At 42.0% G+C, this 15,003-nt stretch overlaps 1 protein-coding gene across 1 annotated transcript in view; it reads right to left on the reverse strand.

Moving 5' to 3' along the window:
* Window positions 1-15,003, reverse strand: part of LHFPL7 (LHFPL tetraspan subfamily member 7) — a 51,063-nt gene that overhangs the window by 12,284 nt on the left and 23,776 nt on the right. Inside the window, exons 2-3 of the mRNA XM_077461350.1 lie at window positions 7,175-7,274; window positions 219-467 (exon numbers count right to left, since the gene is read on the reverse strand). Of these exons, the coding sequence (XP_077317476.1) occupies window positions 219-428 (210 nt within the window). The 5' untranslated portion in view covers window positions 429-467; window positions 7,175-7,274. The remainder of the gene's footprint in view (window positions 1-218; window positions 468-7,174; window positions 7,275-15,003) is intronic.

The following is a 15,003-nucleotide window of genomic DNA, read 5'->3' on the forward strand; positions in this document are numbered from 1 at the left end:
CTGGGACACGAAACCCTGTGGTACATCTGTGCACCTCAAAATCTGTGGGTGTGAGGACAAACATTATTTTTATCTAGGCAAGAAAAATGGAATTACCACAGAAATACTGTAAATGTACAAAGCAAAATATCAAAATCTGAAGGGGTGGGGGTGGCAGAAGGCAGGGGAAAGTAAGTGTGTATTGAAGGTGAAGGTTTGCTTTAAGCTTTTCTAGTTACCTTCCAAAATAGATCAGGAATTTCCTCCAAGGTCCTGAAAACAATGCATGTCTGGTTACATGGAGAACTAATTTGGCCACTGCATTGAACAAAAACTCCAAAAGATATGTCATCATTTTTAAACCATGCTGAGGACAATAAACTGAATCCTAAAATGAGAGAAAGAGTGAAGGAGAGGGCCACCCAAAGAGATCCCATACACGACACCATCAGGAGGAAGGCTCAATAAATCCAGCCATTTGTAACAGCCTGAAAGACACAATTTAATATATCTGCATGACGTAAACAGGGCACAGGTTACACATATGAGTTGTTTAAGCTTGCAGCTGTCTTCTTGCCTCCCTGTCTTCTTTTATACAACTTTTTTCTACACTTAAAAGTATATCAAAGTGAATTAAAATACCTAAAATAATCAATTCGTTTGTAGCAATCATTATTATTTCTCCTTATAGTGACTCTATCGCATAAAGAAATCCAAATGAAGTTTCTCCAAAATAGAAGAGGTATTAATCTCACCTTTCCATCAGCCTATGCACCTTTGTTTTTTTTTTTCACAGTCCCCTTTAGACAATTCAGTATTTAACCCTGTAGGCATTGTGTGGCTGAGAACACAAGCATCCAACAATCACAAAAGTAATAAATGCCGAAGAATGTGATAGAAAGTGCAGCACTGGAACTAAGCTACTGGAAAGGTGAGTATAATATGTCTTCTACTGCAGAAAAGCTCAATTTGGTTTTCTTCAAACAACTGACGGGTTTTCTCTAGTTTGTTTTTTTAGGAAAACACATCCAGGTCCACCATATACATTATAAGGATGTTTGTTCTTTCTATCCTCATTTGTCCTGTGTACACAAACCTAAATTCCTGAAGCGTCAGGAACCACCAGGTTACCCTGGTGTTTGTTACCTTATTCTGTTGCATTCAAGGCAGAAGTGCACTGTTGGAGATATGCCTTAACTTCCTACCTAAGTATTATTACCAAAACACGTCTAGGGCTCACTCAATGGACAACCATTCTTGTTCTACTATAGCATAGTTCCTCCCAGCCATGGTTCATTTTCAACTGAGAAAGGCCGCAGGAGGTGACTTGTGAAGGAACAACTCCTAGTCCCCAATAAAAGGTGTCCATCTGGATGACTAATTCTTTGGAGAAGTCGGGAGCTCCCACTGTAATACCAGGATGCTGGCACAGTGCTGAATTGAGCTCAAAGAAGGCCCTTTCTGGATTTGTATTTGCATTATTATGGGTTCTCTGTAAATCCTGATCTCTCAGGGAGTCTAAAGCTGACTGTACACTAGTAGAATTTGTAATGGTGTATGTAGTTTACATTTGGGAAATTACATTCATTTCAAAATTGATTGTTAAAAGCAAATTCAATTTTTGAATGACATTAGTCCAGTCATTGAATGTGCAAAGAGTTTTTGTACGAATATTAGAGACGTTCATTTGAAAATCTACAAGTGAATTGCCAACTTAAAGTGAAGTACCACCCTAAAGTGAAACTTCCGCTCATCGGAACCCTCCCCCCCTCCGGTGTCACAGTTGGCACCTTTCAGGGGGGAGGAGGGTGCAGATACCTGTCTAAGACAGGTATTTGCACCCACTTCCAGGCATAGACTCCCACGGGAGTCTATGTTTCTTCCTGTCCCTCCGTGCTGTCTGCTGGGACACACACGGGTCCCAGAGACAGCGCGGACCATTCCCATTGCGCTTGCGAATGCGCAGTAGGGAACCGGGAAATGAAGCCGCAGCGCTGCACCTCCTGATTCCCTCACCGAGAAGCGATCGATCGGTCTCGGCTGCCGACATCGCTGGACCCTGGGACAGGTGATTGTCCATTTATTAAAAGTCAGCAGCTGTAGTATTTATAGATGCTGGCTTTTAATAATTTTTTTCCAGTGAACTCCCTCTTTAATACTGCTTTGGGGAAAGGGGATTCCCAGTCTACTGAAAATGACAGTATTGTCTAGATATACTGAGGTCCATCTCTCAAAACAGGGCAGTAACAACCACACTGGATTGTGGCTGGAGCTATCTGAAGGCCAAAAGGCATTCATTTGTCCTGGAAGTGTCCATCTGGGGTAGAAAAACTGTTTTTCTCCCTGGTGGCCTTGCATAAAGATACAAAGCCCTTTAATATTCAAAGTGGTGATGTATCAGGCTTCAATGAGCTCAACCATAGGACCATGTAGGATAGGGGTCATATTTGAACCTTGGTTAAAACTGAACTCCAGGAATTATTTGTATTGCATACTTATATTTGTACAGCTGGGCACAACATAAGTATGCACATTTCATACCTGATGGGTTGCAGGGAAAGCTGAAAATCACTATTGTAGCTGGTGCTACTGCAGTGATAGCATTGGTCTTCCGGGTCCACTGTTTGGTTCTGTACCAGCGCTTCCCCTCTGCATACTGACTACAGAGGGTCACTCGCTAAGCATTGATGCTATTCATAGTAATCCTTGTATTTTTTGAACGACCACAAGGCAATCTCTGATTGGACAAGGTGGAGAGATAAAAGTGACAACATGGTGAGGTCCTGACCCAATAATTTGGTCAGACCTCTTCTTCCTGATAATTTCATATAGTTCCTTAAATAGTCACATCACACTATCAAAGGGTGTAACACATTTCTTAACCAGTCTGACGTTTTGTTCAACAGTTCCACTGATGGTGGTAATGGACACTGAGTGAGTAATGTGACGAAAGCGGATGTAAAATCCCTGCCCTTTGCAACAACTTGTGAGAAAGGACTAGCCAATGTCACGCAATGCTGTCACTTACCTAACAATGCCACTGTCAGCTGCACCCTGCGCAAAGAGTTTCCAGCTTCCGTGACCCAATCTAGCTGCCAGCAGCCTGAGCATGATTGTTACTGGCCTACATTAATTAGGCAATTAACCCCTTAAACAGCCACCATCTCCTTTTTTTACCAAGAAAGATGAAACTCCCAATGTCAGCAAAGCCAATATGATTTTAGTAAAATCATCTGTAACATACACTGTCACCACAGACAGGTATGTTCAGAAGATTTATACCATACAGTAGCACTCTTCAAGAGATAGGGGTTCTTTTTAGTTTGCATTAAAAGCGTTAGAGACATTGTTAACGCTTTTCAAAATAGAGTTTAATAATGAAAAGGTAAAAAATGGTGCAAATAAAATATTGATAGAAAAGGTTACAAAGACATAAAGAGACAATAAAACAGAAAAATACAAAAAAAGGCTGAAAAGGAAGAATACTTGCAAATCTTGTTTTTAGCAGAGTCCAGCAAATAAGCAAAAATGTACAGTGGCTTTCACAAGTCCTATTAAGTGTTCCTTGGTTTGATATTAAAGGGGTTGTATAGGTTTTTTTTTTTAAATAACAAACATATCAGACTTACCTCCACTGTGCAGTTTGCACAGAGTGGCCCCGATCCTCGTCTTCTGGTGTCCCTCGGCGGCTGTCTCGGCCCCTCCCCAACGAGCTAACCCCCACCTCTGGGAAGCTCTCTCCCAAGGGGGTTAGCTTGCGGGCTCGCTCATGTGTGATACACTCGACGACCATCCGCATCATTGATTTGATTGACAGCACCGGGAGCCAATCACTGTGCTGCTATCAATCATCCAATGAGGAGCCCACAAGAGTTGGGGGTAAGCAACGCGGGATCGCGCCCGCAGAGATTTGGGGCTCAGGTAAGTAAAACGGGGGGCTCGGGGGGGACGGAGAGTGCAAGGTGTTTTTTCACCTTAATGCATAGGATGCATTAAGGTGAAAAAACACAAAGCTTTACAATCCCTTTAACGAGAGCTATCAAACTGTCCTTGCAGGGCCGGCCCAAGACATTGTGCTGCCTGGGACCAAGAATGAAATGCTGCCCCCAACCCCCTAAAAAAAAAAAAATCACGCCCACTAAAAGGCCCCCGCATTCATCATTATTTTTTATCATAAATAAAGTGGACTGGTCATGGCTTTATACATGTATATAGGAGTATAAAGAGGACCTGTCATGGCACTATACATGTAAATAGTAGTATAAAGAGGACCCGTCATGGCACTATACATGTATATAGGAGTATAAAGAGGACCTGTCATGGTTGTTTACATGCATATAGGAGTATAAAGAGGACTGGTCATGGCACTATACATGTTTAAAAGAGTATAAAGAGGACCTGTCATGGCTCTATACATGTAAAGGAATATAAATAGGAACTGTCATGGTTGTTTACATGTATAGGAGTATAGAGAGGACCTGTCATGACTCTATACATTTATAAAGGAGTATACAGAGGACCAATCATGGCACTATACATGTATATATAAGTATATCGAGGACCTGTCGTCACTCTATACATGTAAAGGAATATAAAGAGAACCTGCCATGGCTCTATACATGTAAAGGAATATAAAGAGGACCTGTCATGGCTCTACACATGTTTATAGGAGTATAAGAAGGACCTGTGTTGGCTCTATACATGTATATAGAAGTATAAAGTGGACCTGTCATAGCTCTATACATGTATATAGGAGTATAAAGGGACCTTGTGGGGCTCTATACATGGGTTCCCGATGCCCAGTTCGCCTAGGAGATTAATTGGGCTGGTTCTGCTCCCAGTACTCCTAGGGCAGCAGTGTTTGTTCTCACAACACTATAAATTAACTGAGGGAGGTGAATATGTCAATATTCTGGCTGTGTTATTATTATTTTATGAGTTATGAAACATGTTGAAGTTTCAGAGTTATAACTGCTAACCTGTCTGCAGAGATGTTGTCAGGTCACCTGAGACCAGGTGACAGATGCACTCCGTAGGAGTCAGAAGTGCACCGCTAGGTAGTGGACCTTAGGAATGACTGCTGCGGATTGTACCCAGGGAGATTCAGGACACAGGTCTACTGGATCACTAACAGATCCCAGTAGGAGCTAGAGCATAGATTCCCCAGGCGTGGAGTCTAAGGCCGCGTACACACGCGCGGACTGTTGGCCCAACTTTGTCCGTCCAACAGTTTGAGCGAACAGTCCGCTCAAACTTAGCATGGACGGACATGGCCACACACGACGGACGAACAGTTTGCTGAAACCGTGCGCGATGACGTGAACGGCACGTACGACGGGACGAAAAATACGACGTCCTATACACTGCAATGCAACCTTCCGACGTGGAAATCCTTTCTGAGCATGCGCGAGACTTAGTTGGCCGAACAAGCCTACACACGAGCGAACAGTCCGCTGAAACCTTGTTTCAGCGGACAGTTTTTCGGAATTTCCGTAAGACCTTGTTCGGCCAACTGTCCGCTGAAACTGTCCGCTGAAGCCCCACACACGAGCGGACTGTCCGCCCAAACACTGTTCAGCGGACAAGGTTGGGCGAACAGTCCGCGCGTGTGTACGCGGCCTAAGAGCCAGCAGGTGTTCGCCAGAGCCTCCAGTGGTGAGGATGGACTTCGCTGCAGTCTGGCTCCAGGTCGCGGCCCCTAGGGTCTCACAGCTCACACTCACAGTAGACTAAAGGAGAAGGAAGCAGCAGGCTGGAACAACAAGGATAGTAAGGGAATAAGGCAGAAGTCAGGGCAACTAGCAGACAGGAACAACAGAGTACACACTAAAGGTTCAGGGACACAGGCAGACAGGGATGGTCGGGGACATGCCAAAAGGTCAAGGTCACAAGCAGACAGGAATCGTTGAGAACACGCCAAGGTCAGTAACAGAGACAAACATAGAGCACACAGCAAACAGGAAGCCAAACACACAATGGATACACAATGGTTGATCAGCACCGCTGGCTTGCAGTGCACAGGTTAATATAGGGTTCCCTGATAGGGCCTGGGGTGGAGCCATGCTTAGAGGAGAGGTTATAAAAAACCCCAGGTGGAGGTGGCTGGCCTCTTAGTCTGAACACATGATGAGAGGTAAGCAAACAGAGGAAGATTACTACATAACCATAACAGATGTGTATTGGCCATCCCCTCCAACTGAGCTATTTATGACCCTGACACAACTAATGTTGCAGGTCAACTGGTAGGTCAACCGGTTGGTCCCCCCCCCCCCCCAAAGGGATAGAATCTCAAGTTATAGATGTTCTTTCAAACATTGTAAGAAATGCCTCCATATCTGTGGGTGTCAGTTTGTCTGAGAAATTATTGACCCTGGTGGTTGTTTGGTTGCCAGGAGCACTGATGACATTTTGCTATATACTATAAACATTCAATAACCACAAAGCCAAGCTAATGAATTTCAGGATATGTGTATTTGTCAAAAATGATGTAGCAAGATTGAATTTGTTAGACTATTGTGTAATATTGGAGGATTGGATGTTTCCACCATTCACTAAAAGCAAACAGTAATTCCAAATAATACTTCAGATCTGTACAGCTGTATATTTTATAACCTCACTTGCTAACTGGAAAAAGAAAGGCAAACTCTTAACTCTGGTGTACTTATTTATATCCACATGTTGTGCGAGTTGCCATGAACATTCTGTATACAAAGAGCGCCTATGAATACATAACAAAACAGCAACTTAAATCACCCACTCATTATTGGTTGTAGTGCAATGTAGCACACATTTCCATTTTTATTGGGCCAAAGTAACATAATAGCTCAAGGGGTTCATACAGTGCTGGTAGAGGGTCCTTTGGCACCCAAGGCGAGAATGCCAAAGTGCCTCCACAGCCTCCCCCCAAGCTCTTTAATTCATCACTACAAAAAAAGGAAGGCGGTAATAAAAATTATAAGGGTAAACAAAAATTTAAACTACAAATTAAATGGTTAAAAAAAGATTTGGGTTAACTACAAATTTTATTCTTCAACGTGTCCCTCTTATAAAGGTGCTAGAGTTCAGTTTCTGCTGCAAAGCATTTTTCATAAAAAAAAGTCTACCACTAGACTGTAATTAACACATAACTCACCAAAGTCCACAATAAAGAGTGCATATAAGCAACTGCAATGTGAATGATAATACCATAACTAACCTGGAGTGCACTCTAGGAGAATGGCTAGAATATGGTGGTGCAATGTCACCTGTGAGGTACTTCCTAGCATAACCAATACGTGAAGGTCTCAGTGTAACAGCTGTAAAGGGAAAAGAAGAACAGCTAGGGATTCGGACTTTAAAGGCAATTTTGACCACATAGATTATATAAAAATATATTTTATATATATAACAGTATATAAAAAAAATGTTTTTTGCAAGAGCAAAACACAGAACACAAAAGTTAAAAACTTGTAATCACATAGGCTTAGAATATTAGTTACGCTATATCAGATGAGTGAGCCCCTGTGCGTCAATGCATTTTGCTGGTTTGCTTAATCAAAGCAGACAAAGTGGTGGAGAGTAAAACAGGTCTCACTGCACTGGAAAAAAGACATATATCATATTTAAATATATCATATCATCATATATGAGAGGTGTATGCTCTATACAACATAGGTGGTATAATCAGCTGGGTTTATATTCACGTTACCTGAATGTGAATACACATGCATGCAAAAAGGATCTCCCTGGGCGGACACCGGAGCTACAGGACAACCAGAAGGTCTAAACCCCACGTATTTGAATATAAGCATAAAACTAAAACAATGCAAAAAGATGGCCATAATTACTCCATAAGAGGTAGCACATACATATGAAAGCAAAGCAACAAAGTAAGAACAAAAGAAAGGGGGAAGAAAAACGTACTTGGTATTCCAAAATGTTATATATAGAAGCAATCTTCCACCGCTTATTCAGATGGCATATACATTAGAACTACACCAAGGTATATACAGTTGTGCTCATACATTTACATACCCTGGCAGAATTTAAGATTTCTTGACCATTTTTTAGAGAATATGAATGATAACACAAAAACATTTCTTTCACTCATGGTTTTTGTTTGGCTGCAGTCATTTATTATCAATCAACTGTGTTTACTCTTTTTAAATCATAATGGCAACAGAAACTACCCAAATGATCCTGACCAAAAGTTTACATACCCTGGTGATTTTGGCCTGATAACATGCACACAATTTGATACAATGGGATTTGAATGGCTATTAAAGGTAACCATCCTCACCTGTGATCTGTTTGTTTGTAATTAGTGTGTGTGTATAAAAGGTCAATGAGTTTCTGGACTCCTGACAGACCCTTGCATCTTTCATCCAGTGCTGCACTGACGTTTCTGGATTCTGAGTCATGGGGAAAGCAAAACAATTGTCAAAGAATCTGCAGAAAAAGGTAGTTGAACTGTATGAAACAGGAAAGGGATATAAAAAGATATCCAATGAATTGAGAATGCCAATCAGCAGTGTTCAAAGTCTAATCAAGAAGTAGACAATGAGGGGTTCTGTTGAAACCAAACCACGGCCAGGTAGAGCAACTAAAATTTCAGCCACAACTGCCAGGAAAATTGTTCGGGATGCTTTTTTACTTTTTGCTATAATAAATATCCCCAAAAAAATATATAAAAAAAAGTTTTTTCCTCAGTTTAGATCGATGCGTATTCTACATATTTTTGATAAAAAAAAATCGCAATAAGCGCTTATTGATTGGTTTGCGCAAAAGTTATAGCGTCTAAATAGGGGAGAGTTTTATGCCATTTTTATTAATATTTTTTTTACTAGTAATGGCGGTGATCAGCTATTTTTATTGTGACTGCGACATTATGGCAGACACGGACAATTTTGACACATTTTTGGGACCATTGGCATTAATACAGCGACTAGTGCGATTATTACTGTAAAAATGTCACTGGCAGTGAAGGGGTTAACACTAGGGGCAGTAAAGGGGTTAGGTGTGACCTAATGTGTGTTTCTTACTGTAGGGGGGTGTGGCTTGGCGTGTGACATGACTAATCGTTGTTTCCTATGACAGGGAACAAACGATCAGTGACAGGCTCACTAGGAAGCATGGGGAGAGGTTTGTTTACACTTACCTCTCCCCGTTCTTCAGCTGTGCGGGCGCAGTCACGGAGCTCAGGACTGGGTCACGAGCACGTCGGTGCCGGCGCACGTGTGACCCACGGCTGGGCTCTTAAGGGGCAACATACCTGTACATGCTTGTGCCCAGCCGTGCCATTCTGCCGCCGACGTATATCAGCATGAAGCTGTCCTTAAATGGTTAAACAAGTGTGATTTAACTGTACTTCTGTCTCGGTCTGATTCATGGTTTCTGACAAATAGCCCCAGTCAAAAGGCTACTAGATGCTTGTATGGTAAGTTCCTGAAAGGGCTCAGTCTCTCTAGCAGCAGATTGTAAATCTCCAGCAGCAGCTTACTAATTCCAGCGATATTACCGTCCAAAGCACTGTGTGAAATGCATTACAGGCCTCTTCCTCAGATTGTCCAGAGCACTGTGTGCATTACAGGCCTCCTTAGACCACTGTCCAGAACACTGTGTGCATTACAGGTCTCCTCAGACCACCATCCAGAGCACTGTGCAGCATTACAGGCCTCATCAGACTGTCCAGAGCACTGTGCATTACAGGCCTCCTCAGACTGTCCAGAGCACTGTGCATTACAGGCCTCCTCAGACCACGGCCCAGAGCACTGTGCAGCATTACAGGCCTCCTCAGACCACTGTCCAGAGTACTGGGCAGCATTACAGGCCTCCTCAGACCACTGTCCAGAGCACTGTGCGGCATTTTCAAACCTCAGACTGTCCAGAGCACAGTGTGCAATGCATTACAGGCCTACTCCTCAGACCGTTCAGAGCACAGTGTGCATTCAAGGCCTCCTCAAACTGTCTAGAATACTGTGCAGCATATACAGGCCTCCTCAGACAACCTCCCAGAGCACTGTGTGCATTACAGGCCTCCTTAGACCATCCAGAACACTCACTGAGCATTATAGGTCTTCCAAGTTCCCCCTAATTCAACCTAAAAAAGAAAACCTCCAATGACGTACCAAGTCACCACAGCAAACTATTTGCACTGCTCTTTTAAGTGCTTCAAAATACAAAATTGACACTAAGGAACAAAAGGCCACTGGGGCCAGAGAGGAGACCATAGCAAAATGGATTGTATGCACCAGATTACCAGACTGATCTGCTGCTCTATGCTGTTTGGGGAGCTCTTCCGCTTGTGTCTTCTCTGGCATTTTGAAAGAAACTGATGGACTAGCTGCTTTGATGTGGATGGTGCTTCTTCCACTTCCTTTGATTTTTCAAAATTCTCCTCTTCCACATCATCTTCAGAGTAAGACAGATCTTCATCTTGTGTGTGGGGAAATGTGGATTTTCATATGGCACGGGCATACTTCTCCCTGCTTTCTTAAGCAGTTGCTGAATATTATCATCAGCTACATCAACAAGGGTTTCACAGACAGTAGGGTTGACAAAAGAAGCAGCTGCTGCAAGTGGCGAGAAGATTTCATCAGTTAGATCTAAGAATGAATGAAGCAAAATTCTGGTTCACATTCCCTTTCATTTTCTGTGCAATTGTGGCAAGGTCTTGGTAGCTAGTGTTCTGTTTAAAATCCTTACGGTAGCTGAGTAGATCAAAGAGGGCAAGGACAGCCAGGGACATTGTGGAAGGTTTTAGTATGTTCAGCAAAAGGCAGCAGTAGGTCATGGAATGATGTGAGCTTTTGCCATTCACCAGGGAGCAAAGCTGTACCATCCCAATGCTGTATGCAATTTGGCAGACCAACTCTTTCAGTTTGAGGAGCCTTATGCTACGTACACACAATCGGATTTTCATCCATAAGTCGGTGGCACTCAATATCTTACTCCTGGAGAAGGAGGTGTAAAGCTGGCCATGCACCATACAATTTATTTATTCAATTTTCTTTAGATTTGCCTTCAACTATGTAGTGTAAAGGCCTGCCTGATTGCATACAAATTGAAAGTGTTTTGGTTTGACCTCCTATTATATGGTTTTAGTAAATCTAAAGGAAAGTTGTACAAGAAAATTGTATAATGTATGGCCAGCTTACCTATTGGAAATCTTCTCTTTGGTGGCTCACATCACAAAATCCTTAGGGAAATACTTTCCCAACAACCCATTCAAACTATTCACCCTCAAATGTTCTCCCCTTACTGCAATCTACCCAACAACTCTTGACATCCTGTGTGACCAATGAACATAGTTTGTTTGGCATAATGGCCTTAATGATGATGGATTCAGTGTTTACAATACCTGTTTCAGACAGTACTTATTTATATACCTCACTCCTTTTTAGGATCATTTGCTTGCTTGAAGGGTGGTATTCTGGTAAAGAGAAAACACTGAGGGGGCCTAGGCCTATCACAACTGGAAATGTACTAAAATTCAGCCCATATGAGTGTCAGGAACCATGAATTAGACTGAGACAGAAGTACAGTTAAATCCTACTTGTTAAATAATAATAAAAAAAGTTAAACAGAGTAAACTTAGTCAAAACATAGCCAGAGTTCAGGAACAGGAATGGATAGTCAGACAAGCCAAAATGCCAGGGAACCAGAGATGAACGTAGAAGAACATCAAGCAGGATCTGTAGCCAGAAGGAATGTCAGCCAAGCAAGTCTTTAACAGGAACACAGGAGAGCATCTCTAGAGATGTGACCAAGGTGAAGGCAGAGATCAACTGGACTATACGGCTTAAGTAGGCAGGACTGATGAGCAGGATCTCATCAACAGGTGAGTCACTGTGGAGAGATAGGAGCTGGCAATTAGCCGACAGCTGAGTGCCCAGGCTTTAGAAGGAATGGCTGAGTCCATCCCTGATAATGATCCATGTAATTTACTGGGTTCATCATAAACCTCATAAACTTTGGGTCTTGATTGAACCAAAACTACCCCCAGGCCATCTTACCTCTCTTACCTGGATGTAACCTTGTCATCCACCCTGTCCTCAACATCTTCCACTATGCATTACTTCTTTCCTTAATGGCTGGGACTCCTTAATCCGCAAAGTCAGATTGTCTACCTTTGTATGTCCAGCCTTCTCGATAACTTGCAAAAACTGGAATTTCCCCTCTGTAATGCTTATCCTTCCGTTGTTGGCAATAGGGAGCTCCCACTCCGATCTTCGAAGTTCTTCAGTTCAGAGACCTAAAACCACTCCCATCTATTGGATACATGGGTTTCTTACCCAGAAGCCTGGTTTCACTATTTCCAATTGTGAAATTTGTATGACAATTTCCACAAACAGGCCCCCATCTCTAGAAACCTGACCCTGTTCAAGAACCTATGTTTTTGTAGAACAGACAACTTGCATATCAACCTCAAACTCTAAAACATGCTCCTAATGAACATATTCCCGACACCGCCATATACTTAAGATTGACAAATATAGTTGGCCCACACTAATATGGAGGCTTAATAGGATAAAACCTTCACAGTAACACATTCCACTAACATAATCAGCATATGTCAGAAATGGAGCTTCAACATTTTAATCAGATGATGCGGTTGCTCTTTTACGGTGCATTGAATATTCCCATTTGTCTCTGACCAATGCTGGAGTTGTAGCACCAAAAATGGTGGCCATGATATATTTAAATATTTAGTGGTCCTATTGGCTGCTCCACCTAATTTTGTATCTCTACTTCCCATATATACCATAATTTTACAGACTCACCATTATATTTTTTTAGCAGAGATCATAGAAAATAAAATGGCAATTGTTTCAATTTTTTATGCCACACTGTATTTTCACAGCGGTTTTTCAAATGTAATTTTTTGGAGAAAAAATCTATTTGAATGAATTAAAATAATATATATGTCACGCTTTAAAATTGCAATACATTTGTAGAATGACAACAAACTACGGTACTTAACCACTAGGCGTCAACGCTATAGCCGAAAGACGGCTGCAGCGTGGACGCCAATTGCCGGGAGGCCATCCCTAGACGTCCTCCTGTTTACTTCCGCAATGTGCGCTCCCGCGAGCGCGCATCAGGGAAGTTCTGTACTGGCCATGTCCCTTGATCGCTGTAATTGCCCAATCACAGCGGCCATTTATAGCGCGATCGGCATGTCCAATGAGAGATGATCTCATATGTAAACATTGCTGGCCGTGAGTAGGAAAAAAAAACACATAAAATAAAGTGCCCACAATGCCACTGCCATCTGTCCCTATTGCCATCTGTCCCTACTGCCATCTGTCCCCACTGCCACCTGTCAGTGCTATCTGTCCCCAGTGCCACCTGTCAGTGCCATCTGTCCCCAGTGCCACGTATAAGTGCCATCTGTCATCAGTGCCACGTATAAGTGCCATCTGTCATCAGTGCCACATGTCATCAGTGCCACATAGTGCCATCTGTCATCAGTGCCATATCAGTGTCACATGTCATCAGTGCCACATATTAGTTCCATCTGTCACCAGTGCCACGTATCAGTGCCATCTGTCATTGGTGCCACCTGTCAGTGTCACATGCCATCTGTTATCAGTGTCACGTGTCATCAATGCCACGTATCAGTGTCATCTGTCATCAGTGTCACGTGTCATCAGTGCCACGTATTAGTGCCATCTGTCATCAGTGCCACATATTAGTGCCATCTGTCATCAGTATCACGTGTCATCAGTGTCACGTATTAGTGGCATCTGTAATCAGTGCCACATCAGTGTCACATGTCATCAGTGCCACATATCATTGCCATCTGTTATCAGTGCCACGTGTCATTGTCCTGGTGCTCCAGGGCCTTCAAAAGTGTAATAGGTAGTCAACAAGTTAGATGTGTAATTTATGCTCCTAGAACACCTGATGGTGCTCCCTGCATGTTGGGCCTCTCTGAGTGGCTAGGCTGTGGAAAAGTCCCACACATGTGGTATCGTAATACTCAGGAGGAGTAGCAGAATTTATTTTGGCGCGTCATCTGTGGTATACACATGTCATGTGAGAGAAATAACCTCTTACAATGACAATTTTGTGAAAAAAAAATCTTCATTTGCAAAGAATTGTGGGAATAAATGACAACATCAAAACGCTCACCATGCCTCTTACTAAATACTTTGGAATGTCTACTTTCAAAAAAGGGGTCATTTGGGGGGTATTTGTACTTTCCTGGCTTGTTCGGGTCTCAAGAAATGAGATAGGCCACCAGTACTTCAGATGTGATCAATTTTGTATGATTCGCACCACAGCTTGTAGACTCTCTAACTTTCACAAAGACCAAATAATATCCACTAATTTGGGTTATTTTTACCAAAGATATGTAGCAGTATAAATTGTGGCCAAAATGTATGAAGACAAATTAATAATTAGCAAAATTTTATCACAGAAACAAAGAAAAATGCATTTTTTTTCAAAATTTTGGGTCTTTTTTCATTTATAGCGCAAAAAATAAAAAACCCAGAGGTGATCAAATACCACCAAAAGAAAGCTCTATTTGTGGGGAAAAAAGGACAAAAAAATGAATTTGGTAATTTGCCATTCAAAGTGTGAGAGCACTTAAAATAAAAATAAAAATAATAAAAATGCTATAAATCTATCCTCTATTTTGTAGATGCTATAACTTTTGCGCAAACCAATCAATATAGGCTTATAGTGATTTTTTTTACCAAAAATATGTAGAAGAATGCATATTGGCCTAAACTGATTAAGAAGAAATTTGTTTGTTTGTTTTTTTTTTTAATTGGGATATTTATTATAGCAAAAAGTACAAAATATTTTTCAAAATTGTCAGTCTTTTTTTGTTTATAGAGCAAAAATAAAACCCACAGAGATGATCAAATACCACCAAAAGAAAGCTCTATTTGTGGGGGAAAAAGGACATTTGGGTACAGCATCGCACAACCGTGCAATTGTCAATAAAGCGAAGCAGTGCCGTATCACAAAAAAATGGCCTAGTCATTGAGCAGCCAAATCTTCCGGGGCTGAAGTGGTTAAGAAACCAGTCTA

Source organism: Lithobates pipiens, unplaced genomic scaffold (assembly GCF_037356315.1).
Source record: "Lithobates pipiens isolate NorthernLeopardFrog02 unplaced genomic scaffold, aLitPip1_a1.2 Scaffold_3, whole genome shotgun sequence".
Taxonomy (NCBI): Eukaryota; Metazoa; Chordata; class Amphibia; order Anura; family Ranidae; genus Lithobates; species Lithobates pipiens.